This window comes from Mauremys mutica, chromosome 1 (genome assembly GCF_020497125.1).
Source record: "Mauremys mutica isolate MM-2020 ecotype Southern chromosome 1, ASM2049712v1, whole genome shotgun sequence".
In the NCBI taxonomy this organism is placed as follows: domain Eukaryota; kingdom Metazoa; phylum Chordata; order Testudines; family Geoemydidae; genus Mauremys; species Mauremys mutica.
The window spans coordinates 247,615,909-247,642,271 of NC_059072.1; the positions used below are offsets into that span (position 1 = coordinate 247,615,909).

At 41.6% G+C, this 26,363-nt stretch overlaps 1 protein-coding gene across 11 annotated transcripts in view; it reads left to right on the plus strand.

The window, feature by feature from the left end:
• Window positions 1–7,216: 7,216 nt before the first annotated feature.
• Window positions 7,217–26,363, plus strand: part of MAP4K4 (mitogen-activated protein kinase kinase kinase kinase 4) — a 236,973-nt gene continuing 217,826 nt past the window's right edge. For 3 of the 11 annotated variants that reach the window (XM_045006185.1, XM_045006243.1, XM_045006251.1), the window contains exons 1-2: window positions 7,219–7,940; window positions 8,378–8,443. In XM_045006185.1, the coding sequence (XP_044862120.1) occupies window positions 7,884–7,940; window positions 8,378–8,443 (123 nt within the window). In that variant the 5' untranslated portion in view covers window positions 7,219–7,883. Of the gene's footprint in view, window positions 7,941–8,377; window positions 8,444–26,363 lie in introns of all 11 variants that reach the window. The other 8 variants (XM_045006234.1, XM_045006229.1, XM_045006193.1 and 5 more) reach the window with 5 other exon arrangements.

Genomic DNA, 26,363 nt, shown 5'->3' on the forward strand with positions numbered 1-26,363 from the left:
GAGATGGATGGCAGGAGAGAGATCACTTGACCATTACCTGTTAGGTTCACTCCCTCTGGGGCACTTGGCACTGGCCATTGTCAGTAGCCAGGATACTGGGCTGGATGGACCTTTGGTTTGACCCAGTGTGGCTGTTCTTATATTCTAACCTAAATGAACCCAAAGTTATGGAGACAGATATGAGTCAAGGAAGCCAGCAGAGTATCAGAAACCTGGAAAAATCTCTGACTGGACGGCCTCAGGCGTTTGGTCACAAGCTGAGGTGGTTCAAAAAGTTTTGGATTTTTTTTTAAACAGAATTTTTTTATTGTTTCTTTAAACAATCAAACACAGCAAGCAGCAGATATTTGGCCACATATTTCCCTTCCGAAACCCCAACCCATATTCAGGTTATGGCAGACTAATTTCAGCTTTTCAATTAAAAAAAACACAACAAATTTTGAAGGAAAGCAGACATTGTCCGTGATTTTTTTCTGCTTTTTAAAAACCCCTAGTTTTCGATCCAGAAACAGTTTTGACGGCACATATTTGTCCAACCCTTTTAATGAGCTTTAGTGCCTTTTAGCACTAGCTGATGCTGAGAACCAGTGATACCTTGTAAAGAAGTTTTCTCAAAACTGGATTTGTGCCAAGATGCAGAAGGGCCGCCCATAGGTGCGGATCAAGTGGGGCAATTTGCGCCGGGGCCCCCCACGAGAATATAGTATTGTAATTCTTTTTTATGGAAGGGGCCCCCGAAATTGCTTTGCCCCAGGCCCCCTGAATCCTCTGGGCGGCCCTGGCTTTCACTGCAGAATCATCCACTCACTGGGATGATCCTTTCTGGGCTGTTCAAACCATGTTTAAGGCCAAATTTTTATCACCAACAAAGTACAGAGTAGCTGCAAGGTACCTGAGGTTCTGGCCTTGGGTATTTTTTTTAAAAGGTGCTTTTACCTGTTTTACTAATTACCTGTTTTACTAATAACATTCTCAGTTATTAAAATTTTAAAATCAAAATCACTCTTCATGCTTTTCTGATTTTTCTTACCTTTTGTATTTCGATCTGCTTGGACAGCAGAACCAGCCTGTGTATAGTCTGTGTATAGTCAATTTCACTCTCTGGTTCTCATTCCCCAGCACAATGCTATTGTGTTTGGGTTTCCATCACTGCAGGAGAAATTTTGACTTAAAAAATGGTTTTAATTAAATGTAAGAAGTAATTCATTAAAACATTTCTATTCATATCAGTCTTTTAAAAAACCCAACAACAACGACCTCTCATTCATAAACCGTACATATTGGGCCTAAACAATTTGACAGTGACATTTAGGCATGGAGCTATATGTTCCCCCCTGCTAATGTGGTCAGAGCAGAGCAGAAGCTGGTAGACCTAGGTCTGGAGGACACAGAAAGGACACTGAATCTGCAATGTCCTCTTCTCTCCCCTCTGCACCTACAGAAACTCTCCAATCTGTGACATTTGGACTCCATGAGTCATTAAAAGATCAAGGTTAGCGATCTCTGCTCAAGAGATGAGACTCCAGTGAGCTGAAGCTTTTCTTTCCCTGCAAACCACCAGGATCTACTGTGCCTAGAGGCTGTGCCTCTTGTCTCATCCAGGAATTCCCATGTATCTCAGGGAAGCATTCCAAGGAATCTTGAGGAGTTTCCTGAGTTGCCAGTTCCCTTCTGAATGCTTTTTATTTTAAGAGTGTAGGCAGGGCAGGATTAAGACCTTTAAAGGCCCTGAGCACTGAAAAGAGTATGGTGCCCCCCCATATGCAATTCAAAATAAAAACAATACTATACCGTAAAATAAAATTTTATTTTTAGAAATGACACAAAATTTACATGTATGCTGAAATTAAAATAGCTTCTTTCTAGATTTTCTGATTGCAAAGTTCATCGAAGCTGACTCAGCGAAGTATGTCCACTTCCATACACAATAGGGAAAGTGAATCAAGTCTGTCCTGACACATTGTTGTTCTGTGAGGGTTTTTTATTCTTTTCAGCTGAGAAAAAGAGCATTCTGCGGAGCAGTTAGTAATCATCAATGTTAGAAAAATACATAGTGAGATCTCTACATTTGGAAATACACATTGTGTTCCATCTTTCAATATTGTGTCATGAAGATCAATGTGACTGAATTTCATTTTTCCTGTTTCATTAAACTTTGTGCGCATATAACAGTGGAACTGCCGTACTTCTCCACAGAGATTCACGTTCAAGTCAATAGGGCATGAGTCAACTAGCTTTTGGGAACCTTGTGAATATTGTTCATCAGATAAGTCCATATCGTTTAGAAAAGAAAATCTATTTGATACTTCTTTGTACACTTCACCTCTCCTCTTCATATGAGCTTCAAGTGTATCAATTATAGCGTAGTAAGTAGATACGTGAAATTTGTCTCTAGGATTCAATGCTGTTTCTGTTGCACTGCTATCATGTGCTTGTTTTTTCCTGATTCACTTGCAGGACTGGGCTTCTTTGTAGTTAGTATCAGGCAAGGTATCTTTTGATATGTCTTCAAATCTTTTGAAATCATTCCTCAAAGTGTGTAAGTGGTCTGCTAATGATTGACAGAGGTTTGATCATGTTTTCAAATCCAATTATTTTTCTTGGAGAGCTTGACTTGTGTGGTAAAAGTGTTGTAAAATTTCATTGCACATGGTCAACATGAATACAAACTCTAGTTCTTCCATCTTGTCTGCAATGTTTTCTGCCTCTCGTATAGTTTCTCCCTTTTGTGATTGCTCTTCGGCTATACTTTCTAATGCATCCACAATCTTTGAGTAGGACTCCAGAATTGCACTTGTTGCCACTGCATGTGCCTCCCAGCGAGTATTAGAAAGAGATTTCAACACACAATCATTGCCCAAATATGTTTTAAGAACTTCCCATCGGTGTGTTGAGGAAGAGAAAAATGTATAAAGTAACTGGACTGTTGAGAAAAACCATACTGCCACCGGACAACAATCAACAGCACTGCGGCCAACAAGATTGAGAGAGTGTGCAGCACATGGTATGAATTTGGCATATTTGTTCTATTCTAAAAGCTTCTTCTGTATTCCTTGATAACGCCCTGACATGTTGGCAGCATTGTCATAAGATTGACCTCTACACTTTGAGAAATCTATTTTGCAAACTTGGCACAGATAATGCAGTACTTGATTTGCCATTTCTTTACCAGTGTGGCTTTTCAAATTGAGGAATGCTCAACTGGTTTTCCATCTGTGGGAGATACATATCTTAGTACAATACTCAATTGATCAATATCTGAAAGATCAGGTGTAGAGTCAACAGATAAACTGAAGTACCCAGCAATACTTATTTCATCCACAACAGCTGAACAAACTTTGTCACTCATTAGACCAATGAGTTCATCACATATTGTCTTGGATAAGTATGATGGGTTACTGTTGCCAGCATTCCCATATTTTGAGATATGGCCTGCTAAAAATGGGTCAGACTGAGCCACAAGTTTCAACAATCCCAAGAAATTTCCATTCTGCAATGATCCAAAGGTGTCATTTGATCCCCGGAAAGGCAGATCATGTTCAGCTAATGTTTGAATAACAGCTATAACACGCTGCAAGACATGTTGCCAGTATTCATGCTCCCCTTTAATTTGTTCTTCCAATTTTTGTGTCAATCCAAAGCCCTGTCTTCAATTTAAATATGTCAACATTGAATCTCTGTGAGTCGTGCTATTTTCATGTTGTTCAATTAAAACAGTATTCCGCCAGTCACTAAATCCATCTTCAGCAAACCGGGATGTTGAAGATTTTATATGCAAAAAGTTTGCAAACAGAACACAGACCCTGTTGATGGTGAATACAGTAGCCATTCTCGAATGTATTTCGCACCATTCACTTTCATGCCAAAAAATATTATTTGTGGACACTATCATGTTTGTTTGCCATTGGTAAAAGTCCAATGTGATTTCTCAAATGGCCCAGTGTGGTGGTGACAGTTATTTGGTCCACGATCTATCCAGTAAGGTACATCATCAGTACTGAAATCAACCCACATACCAGGATCTTTTCTCCTATTATTTACAGCATGAGCAGGTTCAGTCTCCGACACATCCACACCTTCTAGAACACTGTCTGTTTTACCACCGGGAGTAGGATGATCAGTTACAGTCTCTGACACAGCCACATGTTCTGGAATGGTGTTTGTTTCAGAGACGGGTCAGTCTCTGAAACACCTACAGGTTTTGGAACGATGTCTGTGCTACTGAGAGAAGATGTTGCTTCTGATGGATCCGCTTTGAAAAATGATGTCAGCTTTGTAAGATTTTGGAAAATTTCACTATTTTTTTGTTTCTTTTCTTCTGCCAGTTTATGTTTCTGTGCTCCAATCAGTTGGTTATGTTTCATCCTGCCCCTTATCTCAGTTATTTGAACTTAAACAAAAAATTACACAATGTACACTATTTTTATGTATATATATAATATATATATAAGAAAGAAAAAACAAATCAAGTACGTATAACTCAGAAGAATATATCAATAATAAAACATAAATTTATTGTAATATATGACAGGATCTGATTTCCTTGCATTATTTCGATCTACATTAGTAGGATGCCTCCCCTGGGTTAGCTGGGGAAAAGTAATAAACAGAGAACAGAAAAACCGGGGAAGAGTGTGTAGTGGAGTGTAAGGAAGTCTAACGAAGTTCTGATTTGTCCCATGATGACTTCTTTGATGTTTTTTTTGAAATATCAAATATCAAATTTAAAAAAAAAATCTCATTTTTTTTGGGGCCCCCTGCTTTGCTGGTGCCCTAAGCATGTGCTTAGTGTGCCTATTGGGTAATCCAGCCCTGAGTGTAGGGTTTGGCCTTTAATTTTCACCTGCAGGATTAGATTTTCCATATGAAAAACCTGCTGTGTCGAGCACACAGTTTTGGTGGGGGTCAGAGAGGTGTGTACAGGTAGGGGGTTTGGCAGGCAAGCAACATTCCTCCCTCTCCTTTCAACTACCCCTTTGTGTGAGAAGTAGGGCTGGCTAGTAAACTAGTAGGTATGAGTGAGAGGGATGCGTCATGCTGGGCTCTTTCTGGGAGGTCTTCCGGGACTTGTGGGGGTTTACAAACACTCAGATAAAACACTGACTTTTGTAAAATGCCAGGTAGACTGGAGACACAGAGTTTTATTTGCACTTTTGCCTCGTTTTACTAATATCCTAGCACTGAACAGAGTGGTCAAACACGCAACTCTCTCCCCCATCGCCCTCTGGGATAAAATGTAATCTTCAAGAATCCATGCAGGTACTACAATGACGAAGTCTAACTGGACTAACACGGTGAAATGGTATGTTTAGGCTTAATGTGCAAACTCCTTAGTAACTTTATTTTATTTTCCAGTAGCACCAAGAATGTGTTAGGTGCTTTCTACATAGAAAAGAACACTCGGGCCCTTTCCCTAAGGACTTAGGTCCTATCCTGACGAAGACTTTGGCTGCAGACAAACATTCAACTTTAAGCACTAGAATCTGTGCCAGCTCTGTAGAACCTGTAAATCTGTGTAAGCATTAGGGCATAAAAGGACGAAGCACTCACAATGGTGTAAATTAAGAAATCTCTTATCAATATGTCTGGGTAAAATATATACTTGTAAATTTTGCATAATGTCAGGCCCTGATCCTGTAATTGCATTTATGCAGCCCAATCCCTTCACTGAAGTCCCACTGAAGTCAATGGGTCTTTGCAAGGACCAGGGGTTCTGTCCATGCAGATGTAGTATGATCCAGGCCTAAATTTGCTGTTTCTCTTGTTATGCTTTAGGTAAAACAGAAATACTAAACTTTGAAGATAATTTTTAAACTCTTACTCTTCAACAGGTTCATTATTTTTTAAAATATTTTTATGTAGGAAATCTTGAATTTACCATAAACTTAAATCAAATACTTGAAACTATGTTTAAGGAATATAAAAGTTTTAAAGGCAAAAGAGACAGGTGCTGACAGCAAGCGTAACTCAACATTCTTGCAGCTAGGTAGCATTTTTTATTATTGTATATAGTGACGTGAACTTTGCTGTTTTGATATGGCAAAGAACTCCAATAAAAGCTCAATCCTGCAAAGATTTGTGCATGTGTGTGACCTATGTAAGCAGTTCAAATGAAGTCAATGAGATGACTCATGTGAACAAATGTATACCCATCAGTATGTCTTTTGCAGGATTGGGGCCTAAACCAGAATTATGGATGTGTCAGTAATGGATTTGCTAAAAGCACCCTTACAGGCGTGTAAGGCCTGATTCTGGAAGCTATTGTTTGTCTTCTACTTCTGTTAAAGTCATTGGGATGCAGGATGGTTTGGAGGTGGTTCAGTGGTTGGAAGGCATCGCTTCTACATGGCATGAAGGTCTCAGGGTAGATTAATGCAGATTGAATGCTTTTTTGTTTTTAGCAAATCCATTGCAATACCACTCTTTACCCTTTACTGATAGTCAACTGGAACCATGTTGGTGGTGTAACAATGGCGATTTTGAATAATTCCTTTTTTTACAGGGAACAATAAAAACCTAGAAATGTACAGGTAAGGGTGTTAATAGATCATGTTTCCTAGATGCCCTTTTGTCACTTAGTAAAAGTAGCATAACTCTACACATACAAGAAACATCTTCACAGTCTGAGCAACCCAGCCAACCTTTGTGGTCCCTGAATCCGTGCTGCCGGTGGCACTCAATGGGTTAATTTCTTTGATCCTTCCATTATGCTGAAGAATATTGAGTTAGGCTGATGAAAAGGTATCACTTATAACAAATAATAATGCTTCTCACTTACACGGTGTTTTGCATGTTCAAAGTGCAAATACCCTTATTAATATTGAGGTGTCCCTTACTGCTGCAGAATATTGTGAGCCCCTTCACCTTTAACTGTGTATTCCTCGGCTTTTCTTCTTCTCCTTCTTCCTCTAGCCTTTGGGATTTGCTCTAGACTCTGCTGGACTGTTTCCATATCTAGCTCTGTGCCTAACACGCGCATGGAGCGTGTATTGTTACTAGGGGTGGGTGGCGGGTGTAATGTGTGCGTGTCTCCAGCCATCGCCTGGGCGCTAAGGCAGGGCAGGGAGTTTAGCAGCGCTGAGTGAGGCCGGAGTTAGTTATCTATTGTTCTCTGCCACACCCCTGTTGAATATATTGAGCTGGGCGCTTAGACACACACACGGCGGCTGGGAGAGGAGCGAGGATTTTTTTTTCCCAGAAGTGCTTTGGGGTGTTGTGTGTTTCCGCTGGTTTTTCCTGCCGGAGAAGGAAAGGGGGAGCTGTTTTCTCTCTGCCCACAATCTATTTTGTATCCCTTTTCTCCTCCTCCCTGGGTTATCTTTGTCTCACTCCCTCAACTCAGCCCAGCAGCGCTGCAGGTCGGGAGCCCCCCTGCCAGTGCCGTGTGCCCCGGGTGCAGGAGCCCGGCAGCCCCCGCAGAGGAAGAGGAAGCCCGACGGGACCCGCCGAGCTCTCATTGTTAGCGCGCTGGGTGGCTGCGAGCCCCCTATGCCGGAGCGGGGCTGCTGGAGTTTGGCTCGCGCCGGGTGTGTCATGCCCGTGCCCGGGCGTGCAGGGGAGAGACCGGCTGGGAGCTGCCGCCGCTGCCACCTCAACATGGTGTAAATCCGCTTCCCACACCGCCTCGCAGCACCCGCCGAAGAGAGGCTGGGAGAGCGGGGAGGAAAAAGCCACCCAACCCCACTCCTCGCCGGGAACCAAACCAGCGCCCACAGCAGCCTCCCCTCCCCACCCCAGGCCAGCCCGGCCGGCCGCCCCATGCAGCAGAGGCGCACCCCGGCTGAAGCGGGCAGGAGGAGGTAGAGCAGCTCTTGCAATTCCCAGGTTTTGATTATTAACACCCCCCCCCCCCGGAAAAAAAGAAAGAAAGAAAAGACGGGAAGATGGCGAACGATTCTCCTGCAAAAAGTCTGGTGGACATCGACCTTTCCTCCCTGCGGGTGAGTGCGCGGCGCTGCCCCCCACCGCACACAAAGGGGGCAGCGCTCCCCTCGCCTGGCTCCTGGAAGGGCTTTTGTTACTGCGAGCACAGAGAGGGCTGGGCTGGGGGTGGGTGGGAAGGGGCTGCTGGGTTTGCAGTCGGCTTTGGGGGCAGCTGGCGCCCAGGAGGGGCACTTTGTTGGCCAGTCTGGCTGCTCCCTTGCCCCGACCCCCCGGAGTGGGAGCTACTTGGGTGGGGGGGAGAGTTCAGCCCTGGGCTGCTTTCCTTTGTTTGCATGTATTGGCATGTGCATGGAAAAACAGGGCGCAACAGCTGCACAGCCAACATCCTCTCTAGCTCCAGACCCCGTTTTACAAGACTCTCTGCCATTAGCGAGTGCTTTCAAAAATGTAACCCTGCTACTTCTCTCCCCCCGCCCCTCTTTTTTCTTTGTAGGACCCAGCTGGGATTTTTGAGCTGGTGGAAGTAGTTGGTAATGGCACATATGGGCAAGTCTATAAGGTTTGTGTCAGAATTTCTCTCCTTTATCTTTTTGCACAGCACCTACTTCCCTGCTTTGTTTACTGTACATCTGGTCACCCTATTCTGCATACAAAAGTTAAGCACAATTAAAAAAAATATCATCTTGTTGTTTGTGACCAACTGGCATTTACCTTTCCAGATGACACTACTGGTGTTTAGAAAAGGGGCATAAATTACTTTCTCAGAGTTACCTATTCCGGCAGGGTCTAAGATCTTCCTGATTTATTTGATAGGATATAGAACAAAACAAAAGATCACTCCAAGGTACTGTGGTTATGGGGGTTCATATAAGTAGGTGTGTGCTAATTGAAAAATCAAATATGTTTTAATGGTAGGTAGTGCTTTTGTGTTTTCTTTAAAGAAAACATTTAAAATTACTTACTTAAAATTGTGACAAAATTTTCTTTGCTGAAAACCTTTCAAAATGCTTAAGATGCAAAGTCTAGGCTAAGTGGTGCTGCATCATATGCTACTCTTATGCACAATATACAGGGCGTGGGTGATGGGGGCAACCATAGCTGGACAGATTATTTGTCTGAAGATAGTAAAATCAGAATTCCTAGAATAACCTGTTTGACAAGGGTATGATTTAAAAAAAAGCAAAGTAGGATAGTGAGAAATAAGAGATTGCCCATGTGGGTGTGAAAACAGTGTACTTTATACAGTGTTCAATAAATGGAACAAGCAAATGTGAGATTGCATGACTTTGCAAGGAGTAGCAGTTTAGTAAAGAGGTTAAGGATTGAAGAAGTCAGTAATTATTATGTACAGATATAAGGGGATGGGGCGGGGGGTGGTGGTTGTAGTTGGCTATAACAGAACATGGTTTTCTTTTATTAATAAGAGAATTTACCACTATCAAACTACCATTACATGTCTCTAAATAAGCCATTTTGGTATGTCTTCTGCAAACATTTAGGTTTGTTTTAAGAGGGTGAACTTCATCCCTCTTGGATGATGGAGAAACAGCATGCGTCTCCTCGCTATACAAGTCAAATTTTAAAAGTAGAAATGAAGTAATTTGACTGTTTCTGTGTGCAAAAGGTAGAAAACCATATGGCTCAACAGGCCTGAGTTAGATAGGAAGATTGATTAGAGGCTGACCTTTGACACCTCCCTCAGGCTAACCCATTTAATAATTACTTTTCTGTAATCTTTGTGCCTACAAAGTTTGCATCACCTGAGCCCTCCTTAAAAGAAAAAGGGTGTGTGTATGACTTTAAACTCCCCTATTAATTATTGCAGTTGTTACATTGTTAACTGACTTACCTGATAATATTTTCGAATTAATTAGTGCATTCCTTGTTGGGTTAACTGTCTGACAATAGGAGATGTAAATTTCATTTTGGTTAAGTACTTAGTTTTTAAAATAGGTTGCTCTAAGCTGAACAAATATGTTTACCAATTTGGAAGAATAGAAAATCATGCTAGGTTTAAGTGGCAATCACTTTACTCTGACTGACAACACACAAGCTAACAGACATTTGTCTATCTGAGCTCTGGTTTCAACATAGGTGGTATTTTTTTTTTTCTGTATTAGAAAGTGATAAAATATCTCTCCCTTCCCCCAGTTAATATTTTGAGAAAAGCTGATTGGGTACTGCAGTTCAGAAGTTAATTAAATGCTGATTTGTTATAGAAAGAAACCCCTCTGACATCAGCTTGGTGCTTGTGTAAGTGGTGTACTTGTATGTACTAAAGTAACCACACCACGCTTGCCCAAAACATGAACATGTCATAAGTTTTTTTTTTTTTTTTTTTTTTTTTTAAATAACCATGGGCGCGATTCTGAGTTTCTTGTCCAGTTGAGTTTTGGGTGTGAAGGGAACGCAACATTGGGCTGTAAAGCAATAATTAATTTTCCTTCAGCTCTACTCTTGTTTTTTGGGGGGGGAAATCCCATATCATCCAAAGATGAGAACTTGATTTTTTTTTTACAAATAAATTTGACTTCTTGGGGAAATAAGTGATTAACTGAACCGTGTGTGCCTCTGTTTCTCTCAGCCCCATCCTTGTGATGTGGTGTTCAAGTATTTTTATTGTTTTTACTTTTTAACTGCAAATGTTTGTAACATATGCCTCAGATGCCAGAACATTTTATTTCTATTTGGCAAACAATGGTTAGAAGTTTTCAAACATGGCTAGTTTGATTTATTTCCTTGTTTGCGTGTTGGCATCACTGAGATGCCACCCAGACTATAGGGATATGGTTGTCTGGCTTCTATATGGCAGTGCATTTTGTTGTCTCTTTGTCTGGCTTCTATACGTCAATGTTTATACTGATGGTCATTTATCTTTCCGGGGATCTTCATTCACCTGTTGAATATAGTCAATATTACAGTCTCTTCCCTTCCCAACCCCAGCAGACCTCTTTGAAAATGTTTCCCTGCATGTAAGAAAAAAAGGCCAAGATTTTTTTTTTAAAGGGCACCTAAAATTAGGCTCCTAAATCACTATGTAGGTGCCTAAATAAAGCTCTAGACCTGCAATGAGCAGTATGTGGTCAGAGCCTTCACCCACATGGAGCCACATGGATTTCGTTGGAGCTTTGTGTAGTCACAAGGGCCTGCCAGCATGGAACTCATTGTGGGATTGGGGCCTAAGTGGCATGATTTTAAGGACTGCTGAGCACCCAGCTGCTCCCATTGGAATCAGTAGCTTCCCCTTTTTTCTTCTTTCCTCCATAGCTTTGCTTATGCCTCCACATTTCCCTGGGGAGACTTGCTTTGCACGTAAGAAAAGCATGTGATGCAATGGTGAATCAGGAAAAAAATATTGCACGAGGTTTCTTGGTCTGCATGTGACTGAATGAGATGGAAATTCTTTGGTGGTTGTATGTTCAGTAGAGGGTGGATAATTAATTTATCGGTATTTGTCCCAGTGTCTAAAAGATTGTAGCTAACAGTCTCTCAGCAGATGACTTTTCTTTCTTCATGATATGAACTTAAATCCAGCTTGTTTGTTCCTCTGTAGATTAGCCCAGAAATATGAAAATAATAATAACAAATCCCTGAATTATGCTCTTCTGAGTCATATTTGTTCTAGTTTAGGAAGAAAAGGGTTAAAGTTTGTGAGATACAGTGGGTGAAGTTAACCTCTGAATCACTATGGATGTAGAGAACTGTTAGGCCTCCTGTTAAAAAGAATAAAAGTTTTAGAGAGCAAAGAATTCTTATTATAATTTTGAGAGAGGAGTTTCTCTTCAACAGGTTCATATCAACTGATCTCGAGCTAAATGGCATGTACAGACTTGCCCACAAGCATATATTTCCTTCTTGCAGAAAAAGGAGTTTCAGTGGTTTGATGGATTGTTGAAAAAATTTACCCTGTGTTTTTGCCTTGTTTATATTGCATAACCTTCAATTTCTTTTGTAAACAAACAATAGACAAAAGTAGTTTTTAGAATTATTTAATTTGTTACCCAGGTGTATACCCCCTATTTAACTACTATAGGGCACTCACGGGGAATTATCTGAATGGCATGGAATTTAGCAGGAAAATGGTGTTATCATGGTTGGTTTGAGGCTATCTTTTGGAACAATTAAGTCTTCATATAGGGTGGCCTCGGGTCCTTGACTCAGTCAAACTTTATCAGAGCACTTAGGTGTAACTGGAATTTACAGTCATTGATTAGGCAACATGTCTTTAGAATTTTTGGGATCATTTGCAAATATTGGTGGAGCAGTTTTGCACTTCTATAGTTAACATTTTTTTCCACATCACAATAGTAAACCTTACATTAAAGGATAACTTTATTCACCCAAAATGAAAATGTTCACCAAGTTTCATTTTAGATAATATTTAAATCTCATAGCAAATATTTTATTCTTCATTTGATAAAATGTACAAAAAGGGAGCTATGTAACTTATAAATATTCAATAACCCTTACATATTGATTTCAGATCTTCTTAAATTCATTATAGATGCATATTCTGTAAAGTAACTTTAATTTGAGATTAAGGTATAGTACCATATGGTGGTTTTTCTCTTGTACTCTTTTAAAAGATAACTAAGATATCAACATTTTAAAGCTTTTGTTCATGTGGTCTTGCTTCTTTTCTTCATGGGTTATATTTTGAGACCTCATATTTCTGTAATGACTGGGGGGGGGGGGGAGGTGTCCATAGTAGGTTTGAGGCATAAAAGGAAAGTGCCAGGAAGCTCAAAATTAGGGATGAAATTTCTAATTACCCTTAACTCATGCTAGTGTTGCTTTCTAAGAGTCTTGTGAGAGTTAATTCATAGTGAAGGCTTCTGTTGTTGATTTCTGTCACAGCCTTCCAAAACTGCATGTAAATGATTCGTATTGTCTAACTTCTGGCTCCTAAAAGGACATGATGTAAGATATGATCATTTAAATGGTGATTTGAAAATAAGTTTAAAAATGAGAGAGGTATTTTCCCTTCATTAAGGGCACTCTATTTTATCTTAATGCAGTTTTATTTTAAAAGGTGGCTTCATTTTTTTTCTGTGCTTGGTATTCCTAACTAATAGCCAATTGATTATTTCTTTTGTTCTCCCCTTAGTAAACAGACAACATTGTGAATTCTAATGATGGTGTTAAATGTGAATACAATTCCAGTCTTATTGCTTTAAAGACAAACTGTATTCAGTATCAATGAGGTCACTTGGTTTCAGGAACTGGCCCAGACCAGCTTATTTAAGGATGAGCTGCCCTCCTTTTAGCTCCTACTTTCTGGGGGAATTCAGTTGTGTAGTGGTGGTTTTCTCGGGAGGAAGCAGGGATGCCAAAATCGTAGTTCTGACGCAGAAAACTGGTATTCTTGTTCCTAGAGGTAAACGTCTTCTCTGTTCATTTTCAAAAGAAAGCTCACTGAACTTTTTGATCATCCTTCACCCTCCAAATTATTTTAATTAAATATACAAAGGCGAGGCAGGTGGCCAGTGGGGATTACTGATATTTATTTTTATTAAAAAAGTGCAACCTGCTAATTGTGGGTAACCACATGGTTCTCTTACTGTTACTCTCCTCCTCCCTCCCCCATTCCATCTGTCTGTTTGTCAAACCTGCTTTTTTGGATCTTGTCTTACGTCAGATTGCAAGCGCTTAGGGCAGGGACTGTCTCTTATCATAGTTTGTACAGTGTCAAGCGCAATGGGGCCCTGATCCTGTGTGAGGCCTGTAGGTGCTACTGTAATGGAAGGAATGAAATACAGTATTAATAGCTTGGTCTAAATCCCCTTATGTCAGTGGAAAGATTCTGACTGAGGTCAGGAGAAGTTTGATTAAGACTTTTTCCTTTTCTCTGCCTGTTCTGCTTGTTTTTTGTAGTATATCTATTTTTATTATGTAAACAGCTGTTGCTGGGAGACCTCTCCTCAGCACCCAACTCACTCAGTTGTGCCTGTTTACTTAACTCTGGGGAGGATTGTGCCCTCAGACTTGTATAGGAAGGAGATCCTTTGTTCATGCAGAAGGGGTGCTCACTCTTCTTCACAGCATTGTTCTCCCTTTTTCACAGGGCCCAGAGAAGTCCCTCTACCAGTCTGGGGGCCTGAGTGGGAGGAGGCTGTATTATTCTTTGTGGAGCCTTCTCCACAGGGAGGACTGCTGCCAGAGAGCAGAGGGGTGCCATCAGTGCAGAAACAGGGGATACTTCAGGACAGTGGGATGCCCTCTGCAGCTATGGTGAGGAAAGTCCTGTTCCCCAGTGGGGTAATGTAGGAGAATCTCCAGAAGGGGGTCTTCATGTAGATGTCCTTCTCCTGGACCCCTCTTGTGTATCCTGCATTAGAAGAGGTGACCAGCACTTTATACCATCTTGCTTTTGTTGGTTTAGTGTAAATCTTGAACTCAAAGTGTGGTTGACTTTTCTCTCTTGCAGTCTAGTATTTTTTCCCCCTACGAGTGAAGTGAAGTGTAAGTGAAGTTTGTAGTTTGAATAGCAATTCCAGCTGCTCAACTATGGCCTGGTCTACACTTAAAACTTAGATTGACCTAGCTATGTCGCTCAGAGCTCTGAAAAATTTTGTGTCCTGAGCACTGTAGTTAGGTTGACCTCACGCCTAGTGTAGATGCGGCTAGGTCACCAGAAGAATTCTTCCTTTGATCTAGCTACTGCGCCATCTCTTGGAGAGATGGAGTAACTAAATCGTTGATGTAGGAAACATCTATGCTATTACGCTACAGCGGCACAGTTGCAGTGACTGTAGTGTAGACATGACCTCTATTCTTAAGATCTGCCATCCTAGAAAGTAATTAGGGGTTTTCTTCTTTGCATTTCTGTCTCTAAACTCCTGCTCTAACAAGATAATTTCTCACTTCCACTTTGCTTTGAAAGCTGTTGACATCCAAGAGTGTGATATTCACTTGCACAATATGGGTTGACGTGGTCAGAAATCCCAGTAGACCGTTACCTACAGCATTAGTTTTGGTCCCAATTCAATTCCCATTGGAGTCAATGGAAAGAGTTCTATTGACTTCAATGGGAGGTGGACTGGGAGGCAACTCCTAACTCTACTTAAGATTTTTATGTTTTTTAAATAAAATATTGTCACTTAGAGCAAGGTATTCCCCCCAGTTCAAAAAACAGTTACTCCGGTTTTAAAAGGGACACCATCAACTTCAAATGTAATCTGCTTAAAAAAAGAATTAAAAGTAGTTTTGGACACTACAGAGGAGCCCTTCTACGAACCATGAGGTTTTACCGTCATTTCTTAATATTTTCTACAAATATTTTTCTCTCCTTTGTTGCTGTGGGAAAGACCTCCCCAAATTGGGAAACTGTGACACAGAACACTACATCCGCAATGCTGCTCAGTGAACAACCTATTATTTTTAAATTGATGATGCCTCTCTAACAAGGGGCAAACAAAATCAGGCCTGAGAAATCAACTGTCGTGCAGCAAGTAGGATTTTTTCCTTGCGAAGTTGCATTGGCTTCTGCAGAATCTAAGTGTTCATTGTTAACTTGCAACATTAAAAGCAATTAACTCTCTGATTGTGAAGTGGTTATTAACTGATACCTTGATGTCATAAGTCTCTTCCCTCCCTACTCCTCCCTTCCCTCCCACTGAAAGTGACAGGCCTGAGGTGTTTTTGTTTTTGTTTTTAACTGCAGTAACAGCTCCTTTTGCCTTTGCAAGAATTTGAGGGAGCTCAGCACTTCTAAAAATCAGATCACTTTTATCTTGGTGTCTAAATGTGGATTGGAAATTATTGGCTAATATCTTTTAACTCCTTGTACCAATGCACAACATGGAGCTGTTGGATCTAATTGTGTGCTCAGCTCCTTCAGTGCGACAGCAGAGGGGTGACAGAGGGGACATATCTCCTCTCGGATATGGAAAAGACCGTCGTCAGTTTAAAGAATCCTGTTGTAACAGCCATGTGTTTCACTAACATCTCGGGTGTGCCAAAGCTGCCAAATCACAATTGGTGCAACTTGAGATGGTTTTGCATTTTGATTTGGACATTAAAAGTTCAATTTTTAGAGTATGTTTCACTTTCTCCTTTTCAGTATTTAGGGGAGTACAAACGTCTAGAACACCAGTGGTTTAAAAATTTGTTTAAATCCAGACTAAAATCATGAGTTCAAAAGATTTTTGTCTTAACTTTTCTTAATCCTTGAATTATTGGCTCCAACTAACTGACAGTGTTGCTTTAAAAAAAAAAATGTTTCCCAGGCACCTTAGCCAATTAAGAGGTGTTAGTAGAGGACCTTACTCTGACCTGAAGATCTGCAAAATACGTAAGCTTTTAAAAAGCTGTTCAGGGCCAGAAAAAAAAGGTATCCCAAAGCGTATTTTTTTCTTCAGTCTTGGAACACAAAAATTGACTGAAAGTTTAACAAATTTATATGCTGCCCCCCAAGAAATTTGGGGCTCTGGTATACCATGTTTGCTGGATTCCCACCCCCTCCCATTTCACCCAAGTTACAAATGTTTTGGGGGCTCCCTTAAACTCAGGGCCTCCATACAATTGTCCTCCTCTTCCCCCTCTCTTGTCAGCTGTGCATCAGCCCATCAAGGCATCAGTAGGGAATATTTGTGGCTGAATGCTCTGAAAATAGGCGTCTATATGCGTAATGGAAGTGCTGACAGACCCGTAACCGTAGCATCACTGATCTATACTGCTGTAATATTGTAAAGTACCCCTCTAGAGAGTTGATGCAGTGGTGTCTGAATTAAAAAAAAAATGGTGGGGTGTATCTACAGAGTGGAAGCCTTAATTGCATTTTTTTAGTGCTTCTCCAGAAAATGGATAGCTGTGTATCATTAGTTTCTTCGCAGTGGGCTGATGTATTGAAAATGGGTTGTAGAGTGAGCACTGCACACAGAAATGCTCACTCATTGTTTTGCAACTTTTCTTTTTCTTAACTGGGTTCACATTACATTTTTGAAAGTGCACTTAGAAAGACACCAAACCATGCACTTAATTCCTTTTTCCTGCCTTCATTATGTCCTTTATCAAGAAGTAGAAGATGTTCTAGGAATGAACACACATCTTCATAATTTAGAAGTGAGGAAGTCTGTACTTGCAAATAGAATACCTGTCAGTGAAATGGAAGGTCCCCTGATCCAAGTGTCCTATAAAGGTGACCTATTTTGTATGCATTTGCCAAGGAGTGAATTTGCTTTTCTTTAGCCAGTATCATCTCTTCACTACTTAGTTGTCATACCTATATTAAGACTTAGTATTTAAATATAGATGGTTTTATTTTTGTAGAACTTCTCAGGAATCTGGCTGAGATGAGCTCTTGGTTTAAAAACAGGCATGTTGTCTACCTCCACTCTTATGTCCACAGCGATAAGCTATTTGAATCTTTTTCTCCTTGAGAAATTGTGCTTGTACAGAGGCCATACTTATTTATTTACTTTTTTAGATCAGAGCTATAGGAATACCTAAATGCAACATGACCAAAATAGATGGGTGGAGAATAAATACCTAACATCAAATCTGTTTATCTCATCAAAGATAAGTTTCTCTGCTTGCCTGGTACCCTTTCCCCCAAAAAACAAACAAACAAACAAAAAACACACAACAAAAACCCTGGCTTTTGATTGTCAGCTCTGTTAGTGCATACTTTCCTTTAGCCCGAAGTCAAACTGCGCGGCTTCCCGCAGCTCCCATTGGCCGGGAACGTTGAACTGCGGCCACTGGGTGCTGTGTGTGGCCATGTCAATGTAAACAAACTGTCCGGTGACCCGCCAGTGGATTACCCTGATGGGCTGCAGGTTGCCCACCACTGGTCTAAAGCCAGTGCTGAATCTAAGTGCCCAGTTGCAACTGTATTTCGCTCTTCTTCCCCACAGTAATTGACTAAACCATTTTTTAGATAGAGTGGTTTAAAAAAGATCTTGGATAATTTCTCTTGCCCCTTACTTACCATGGATTAATAGCTTATTGAGACTTCTAAAATTTGGTATACCTGTGCAGTTCAGGTCAGTATCACTTAAGGATAATTCCAAGGGAATTTTATTGTGAGAGATATTGGTGGCTTTAAAAAAATAAAAAAAACAAAACAGTTTAAGAATGCATTAAATTAATCATGCATGTTAAACCAAAATTGCAAATATTTCTGGATATTTTTTTTTTTTTTTTTAGTTGCTGCTATGTGCTCAACTTACCAATTGTACCTAGTTACTGATCCTGTATCACAAGATGTAGACACAAAGGAGTGTGTCAGGAGCTGTAGGGAAGCCTCTACTGTAAAAATCCTTGCTTTATTTAAGCAATGGTATTTAAAAAAAATTGTGTGTGTCAGATTTTATATATCATACGCACACAAATTCAGAGAAATGTTTGTGCATTTGCATGAATGCAGTGTGTAGGTTCTTTAAATTTCGCCAAGCAGAGCTGGCATGTTCTTGTTTAAATTGCCACCTTCCCATGTGTTTCTGGTGTAGTCTTGTGGGGGAGGAAAGAATGGTGATCTATTAATAGCTACTGTACAACTTCCCCCCTTCATCTATTACAGATCCCTTGAATGCTTTGAATAACAAATTAATGAAAACCTTATATAATACAAGTGCTGGAAAAGGCACATATCCTTTATCCCACCCCCCAAAAAGAGTAAAAATCTTCTTAATCTTTAGAGACTGCCGAGACTGAAATGTACAACTTCCTAAGCATTCTGTGTGCATTCTACGGGTTAAACTCTAGCGTGATGACAAGTGAATATGGAGGAAAATATTTCCAATCATTTAAAATAAACTGGGGTTGCTAAATTGCTCGAATGTTAAAAAGCGGGGTGGGAAAGAATGTCTTGATCTTTTTGAGTATATTATATGGTAGGGAATAAAACCTTTAATATTGACCTAATTGGATTTGTATTTAGGTTCAAAGAGCTCTTGTGAATGAGATAATTGTTTTATGTCACTGGCTTGATGGTTTTCAAATCTAGTGGCTTAAGGCAGAAAGTCAGTAAATCAGTGTCTGTGAACAAAGCTACCTTTGCTTAGATTTCCTGTGAGGTAATGGAAGAGTGCCCTGTTTTCATAATAGAAACAATAGTATGTTAGTTACTGGCAAAACTTCTTTTTGGTTAAAGTTATCAAGTTGTGGAGGTGCCTTCTATCTAATGGAATGTAGTGGCAGCTCTTGTGCAAGCTGGAGTAGCGCACTGACTCTTCCTAGACCCACAGGAATTTCAGTTACAGAACAAGGTGCCTGTTCCTCCATGCTCCAAGGAAGGTATTCTGGTTGTTGTCTTAGGGCTTGGCTACACTTGCGAGTTAGAGCACATTAAAGGAGCCCCGGGCGCACTAGCTCACTACCCGTCCACACTGGCAAGGCATGTAGAGCGCTCTGACTCCATGGCTAGAGCGCTCTGACTCCATGGCTAGAGCGCTGCCGGTACTCCACCTCGGTGATTAGAATAAAGTTTGATGCGCTCCTGCTGGAGCGCCCCAGCGTTAGTGTGAATGAGGTGTTGCATTACTGCGCTCTGATCAGCCTCCGGAAATGTCCCATAATCCCCTTAAGTCAAGTGGCCACTCTTGTCATCATTTTGGATATGCCCTTTGAAAGCTCTGTTTGACAACCGGCATGCTTATCTGCTCCGAGACAAAGCAACCATTACCGCGGAATGCTGTGTGTATGAGAAAGAGGTGCGGGGAGGGGGAGGTCTGCTGCTGCCTGAACTTACAAGACAGCATACTGACATGCTCTCAGCTCCCCAAAAACCTTTTCCCCCACATATACACAATACATTCCCTGTCACACTCCACCCCTCCATTCCCATTTGAAAAGCACATTGCAGCCACTTGCATGCTGGGATAGCTACCACAATGCATTGCTCTCTGTGGTCGTTGCAAGAACTGCTAATGTAGCCACACCAGTGTGCTGTCAGCTGTCAGTGTGGACAGACTACAGCGCTTTCCCTACTGTGCTCTATGAAGGCTGGTTTAACTCAAAGCGCTCTACATCTGGAAGTGTAGCCATGCCCTTAGAGTGCCTCCTCTGCTGTTATGTTCCTCAAAATACTTATTTTATTGCTATAAGGGGAAACTTACGCAAGGAGTAGCATTTTATGGTTCCCATCTGTGGCTTTTTAAATTTTTTTTGAATTGCAGAAGGGAGGAGGGAAGGAAGCAGAAGGTTGCAAGTGCTCTAAGCAGTGTTTGTTACTTTGTTTTGGTAGGGTAAGGTGTATTCATTTGGACACATTGTATAGAATTGTGTTAGAAGCAGCTGTGTGGGAAGCTTCTTGACTTGTTGGAGAATGCAGTCATACACTAGCACAATTAAGTGGGTTATAGTAGGTAAGAGAAGACAAATTAAATGAAAGAGGTTGTAACTGCACAGATACTTAAAGTGCAGTTCTAGTCAGAAAACTGACTTTAAAAATGGCACCACCTCTCTCAGAATGGACCTGGAGGGGACAGATCTACTGAGTCTTGTCTATTAGCCTTAGTGACTAAAATGATATTTTACTACTTTTTTTTCCCCTTCTTCTCCTGTTAAGTCTGCAGAGTCAACACAGCTGAGAGAGTATGAGCTGGATTCTGTTCCTCTTTGTTTGTCATTATCAAAAGTGTTCACTAAATTCAAATGTATTACATCTGTGCAAACCTTTTGAAGCCATTGGGTTGTAGAGATGTTAATGATGAAGGTATGATTTGGCTCACAGAGCCTTTATAACTTGTGATTATGCACAAGAAGTGATTTAAAAAAAAACCCTCAGAAAAAACAACAATAAAACTCAGGCTGAGCTGGCAGGGCTGGCAATTAGGGGAAAAACAAGTATCTTTACCTGTAAACTGAGCACATTTGATCTGGAATCAAAGATGCAAGAATCATGGAGCCCTCTAGAAAGCCATTTTCCTCATGGAACCACACTAAAACTTGCCATTTGATCAAGGTTAGCTGAAGAAATGGCTTTAAATTTCCTTGGAAGAACTTTGTATTCAGGTTCCATTAACTGCATTCCAGTTACCAAATAAATGTATTATGTTAACAGCTAATAGTGGAAATTACTAGACTGGTTTTGGTAAATATTTTACCTAGTCAAAGCTTTTTATAGCTTGTCAGCCAAAGAAGATGTTTGTTTGTTTTTTTCCTTCTTCTACAGACTAAGCACTGTGTAGCTAGCAACAGTACAAACTTCTTCCCGTAGAGCCTTGTTTATAATCTGACCGTGAGACCTCATTCTTTCTGTGTAAGTGAGAGATGATTCTGTGTGAATGCTGTCCAGTCATGGGTTTCTTTAGAAGCATGCTTTATATATGTACTTCAGTGTGTTGAATTACTTAAGTTTCTTTTATGAATGACTCTGGGCTGCTATGAAGGATGTTGAAGACAGCACACTAAATTTACTAGCGACTTGCATCTGAATCAGAACAGAGCGCCCTATCATTTGAACCAGTGGTTCTCAACCTGGGGTCTGTGGCCCCTGTATAAGGGGTTTGCAAAAGACTTAGACTGAAAACTGACTGAACAGAATTCAACTTTCTTCAGAGACAATAGATTTCCAAAGTGGTCTGCACCTCCATTTGAAATATTTTAGGGGTCTACAGTTGAAAATAAGTTGAGAACCACTGAGTTAAACCACCTCACTTCAGTAGGAATTTTGCATTATGTCAACAAGAGTCCTGTGGGGAGAGTATGAAATGAACTATTCTTCAGCAAATATCTGGTTTTATGATCTGAATGTTTTTGAATGAAGTTGCCTCTCTTGCTTTGTTGAGTGGTGGGAATTATATCTTTAACAGATTTATGCAGACTGTGACACATATATAATTTATACATGTAAATATAATTTGACACAAAAATAAATCGAACAGCGTAATAGTGCAATAGAACGAATCCTTCGTATTACAGCATGTGAGTATGTGTTCATTTTATTAATGCATTTTTTCCCTCCCCCTGGAAATTTATGGGGCAGATCCTCGGCTGGTGTTACTCTTAGTAGTTCTGTTGAAGTTAAAGGAATTATTCTGAATTACGTCAGGTGAAGATCTGGCTCCTGTGTGAACTATGGAGAAGGAATTAGCACATTTTCATTGGAGGCCGGGCTTTCACTTAAAACTTCATATAAAATATACATTTCTCATATCACCATTTAACATATAATGTCTCCCAGGTCTTTGCCTCTCTCCAATATTTCTGTTTTTTACTTTCTTTCATCTTCTCTCTAAGGAAAATGTCATATCTGATTGTGCCTTTCTTCAGATGTCCCCCCACACACCCTTTTTTCTCTCTCATCTGCGCACTATTTGCTACATTTTTCTTCTCTCCCCTGGTTTAAACATCTCCTCGTTCCCTCTTTCTCTCAGTCTTACTACTTCTCCTTATAGTACCTTCAAAGGGCTTAGCTATATCTGTGCAGTTTTTGTACCAATTTAACTGTGTATGTTTGAAAACAGATATGGTTACATTGGTGCAACCCCAAGTATAGATGCAATTCTACCAGTATAAAGGTTCTTATTTCTGTAATTTCTCTCCCCTTTTTGTTCTTACATCCTCTTCAGATCCTTCCCAGGGTCCATTTTTTGGGGGTAGAGGAGGTGGTAACAGTTGTTAGCCTGCATTACCTTTTCTGTGCGGGGGGAGGGGTTGTCCTTTCTTCTGCCCCCTTTCCTCACTGGAGTGAGAGGGGATGTAGCAGATGGATATTCTTCTGCTTCTAGCGAAAACCCAGAATTTTTCTTTTGGGAAGTGAAAGAATCCTCTCCATCTCTTGAAGCTGCGGTGATTTAAGAACATACGAATGGCCATACAGGGTCAGGCCAATGGTCCATCTAGCCCAGTATCCTGTCTTCTGACAATGACCAGTGCCAAAACGCTTCAGAGGGAATGAACAGAATTGGGTGATTTATCAAGTGATCTATCCCCTGTCATTCAGTCCCAGCTTCTGGCAGTCAGAGGCTTAGGGACACCCAGAGCATGGGGTGGCATCCCTGACCATCTTGACTAGTAGCCATCGATGGACCTATCCTCCATAAACTTATCTGAATCTTTTTTGATCCCCGTCATACTTTCAGCCTTCCCAGCATCCTCTGGCAACAAGTTCCACAGGTTGACTGTGCGTTGTGTGAAGAAATGCTTTCTTATGATTGTTTAAACCTGCCGCCCGTTAATTTTATAGGGTGACCCCTGGTTCTTGTGTTATGTGAAGGGGTAAATAACACTTCCTTATTCACTTTCTCCACCCCAGTCATGATTTTATTAGACCTCTCTCTATATAGAAGCACCTGAGTGAGGACCTGCTATTGGGAGCTCCGAAAGTTGCTCTAGTCAGTGTTCCTGCTGGATTTGCGTGTGAGTGGGAGCTCAGTGCTTCCTCTGGCCTCTGAGTGCTGCTAGGGAGAGACTTGAGTTCTCTTTCAGAGATGTAAAAGCCCCATGGTCAGAACACCTCACAAAGGATGGTTTGTGGGGATTGTATGGGTACTTCTTTGCCCTCCTGCTTGCTGATCTGTTAGCCTCATGTTGCCATACGGCAGTGGTTCCCCAAACTTTTCAATGTCACACCCCCTCTTACTCCTGTCTGTGCCCCCCCTCGGAGCTGGGGCCAGGAGCGGGGCCATTGCTGGTGGGGGGTGGAGATGCAGACAGGGGTAAGGGGGCCGAGGCTGGGGACACAGCTGGGGGGCGGGGCTGGGGCAGGGAGAGGGGCTGGGCTGGGAACAGAGATGCAGCCAGGGGCCAAGGCTGTGGCGGGACCAGGAGCTGGGGCCACAGCTGTGGGCAGGGCTGGAGCAGAGCTGGAGTGGAATTGGGCTGAGTGGTGCTCCCTCCTCACTTTCCTGTGGGGGGCCCCCTGAACATTACTCCAGGCGTGCCCCACAGTTTGGGGACCTCTACCATATGGAGTGACTGCTGTGTAGGGGCAGTATGCAGAGGGAGCTCGTAAAGAATCTGTCTCTCAAAGCCTGTCTTAGACTTGGACTTTAAATTTGAGGTTAGCATAGGGTAACTAACCCTGTTTTTAGAAACCTCATCCAGACAGGGCCTTAGGCATTATGCCTTAATGTGCTAACCTCACATTTTAAACCCTGGACTAGACAAACCCCCTGAGGCTGTGACACTCATCAGAGGTGGGGAGAGTTCGCCTTTGCTAGAACCCAACAAAACTACCAACAAACAGTAGTAAAATGTGGAAATCTCTTCTCTCACTAACTCCTGTGTGACTAAGAGTTTTTCATGTGATGTTATTTACTCTTTTTATTTTTTTTTCATAGTTTTTAACTTCCTTCCTTCTCTTCAACACCCCATCCCCGTAACTTAGTGTTCAAAATAATATATAAATTTAATAAAACAAAACAAACTCCCTTCAATCTTGAAATAAAGTGTTGGGGCTAATGCCTGCTTGTTTTTGAAGCTGGGGGACTGACTTATTCAGTGACTTCATTCTTTCATAGGACAAAGTAATCCTCTGACTTGTGGTGAGAAAGATAGGAACATAGTCGCAACATAGTATTTTGTGAAAAGTTAGATGTGGGTGCATGACAGAGACCCTACTCTTTGGTCCAAGTTTCTCCTTGGTGTAAGTAGGTGCAACTCCCATTGACTTCAGGACTTAATATGGTACACCTCTACCCCGATATACCGTGATCCGGTATAACATGAATTTGGATATAACGTGGTAAAGCAGCGCTCTGGAGGGCGGGGCTGCGCGCTTCGGTGGATCAGCGCGTCAGCATGTCTGGCTCCGACACGCTGTTCTGAGTGGCGTGTTAAGGGTGGGAGGGAGGTGGGAGGCGGGTGGGCAGGCGAATGGAGAGGTGAGTGGCAGGCAGGAGGTGGATGAGGAGGCAGGCGGGCAGGAAGACGGCGAGTAGGAGAGCGGTGGTCAGGTGGACATGAGGAGGTGCGCCAGACAGACAGTGAGGAGACTCGCGGACAGGTGAGTGGCGGACAGGCGGGCGGGTAGGTGGGGTGAGGAGGCGAGCGGTGGGCGGGCGGGAGTGCTGGGTGGACAGTGATGAGACTAGCGGGGAGGCTGATTTGTCCCAGGACCTGCACCCGTCTAGGGACGGCTCTGACACGCTGCTCTGAGCGGCGTGTTAAGGGTGCCGGGCCGGGGCCGAGGGGTTGGATAAGGGGCAGAGGGTCTTGGGGGAAGTTAGGGGACAAGGAGCCTTCCCTACCCGATATAATGCGGTTTCATCTATAACACGGTAATATTTTTTTCTCTCCCAAGGACCGTGTTATATCGGGGTAGAGGTGTACTCTGATTTTTAAGTCTGGGAGCAGCCTAGCTGTGTGAAGGGATAGCTTGCTCAGTTCTGCACTATTTGCAACCACTGTATAAATACAGCTTTCCTTTGAATTAACAAGTAGACTGACCACTTTATCCAAGGCTACTTGACGCCAGTGTTGGCACATTCAGAGCGGGTGGGAGGGAAAGTCTTAAACAACTTGTGGATAAATGCTTGGGAAAGGTTCAAAAAGCCAAGAAGATAAAAGCTTTTTCCCAAGTCTGTAAACAGGGCCTTGCTGTTATCTTCAAATTGCCCCTTCAAGTCTTCAGATCTGCTTCTGCAAATCAGTTGTCTGTTTCATGCTCATGCTACTTCTCTGCATGGTCTTGAAAATGCATGCCTGGAGGGAAGTTTCGTTACAAATATTAGAAATACATTTTAGAAAAACATCTATTTTCTAATCTTTACACTTTTCAAAACATTCTTAATCATTACTACTCTAGCAGTGAGTTTCAGAAAAAGCATTGGGACATTTCACTATTGATTCTGGTGCAGATGTTTGTTTAGAATCTCTTTTTAAGCAGTTAAAAGCTGTAACGAAAAAAGAGTCCTAATCAGTTCCATCACATGAAGGCAGATAGCTAAATATTGACAAATTTTGTAAGTGCTTGTATACAAATGCAAGATGTCCAAATACTAGGATGGATGAGCTTGAGTGCCTGGTATTAAATGAGGATGTTGATGTAACAGGCATCATAGACACTTGCTGGAACAATGATAATCTATGGGACACAGTAATACCAGGGTATAAAATATATAGGAATGACAGAGTAGGTCATGATGGCTGTGGAGTGGCACTATATGTGAGAGAAAGCATAGAGTCAAATATATGGTAAAAATCTGAAATGAATCAAACAGTACCATAGAATCTCTCTGGACAGAAATATATGTTTGAATAGGAAGAGTATAGCAGTGGGAATCTACTACCAATCACCTGACCAAGATGTTGATTGTGAAATCACTGGGAGATTAGAGAGGCTGCAAAAACAGAAAACCCAATAATAATGGGGGATTTCAACTATCCCCATATTGACTGGTACATGTCACCTTAGGATGGGATACAGAGAGAACAACATTTCTAGATACCAGTAATGACTGCTTCTTGGAGCAGCTAGTCCTGGAACCCACAAGGGGAGAGACAATTCTTGATTTAGTTCTAAGTGGGGCATAGGATCTGGTCCAAGAGGTGAATATAGCTGAACTCTCAGTAATAGCAATCATAATGTA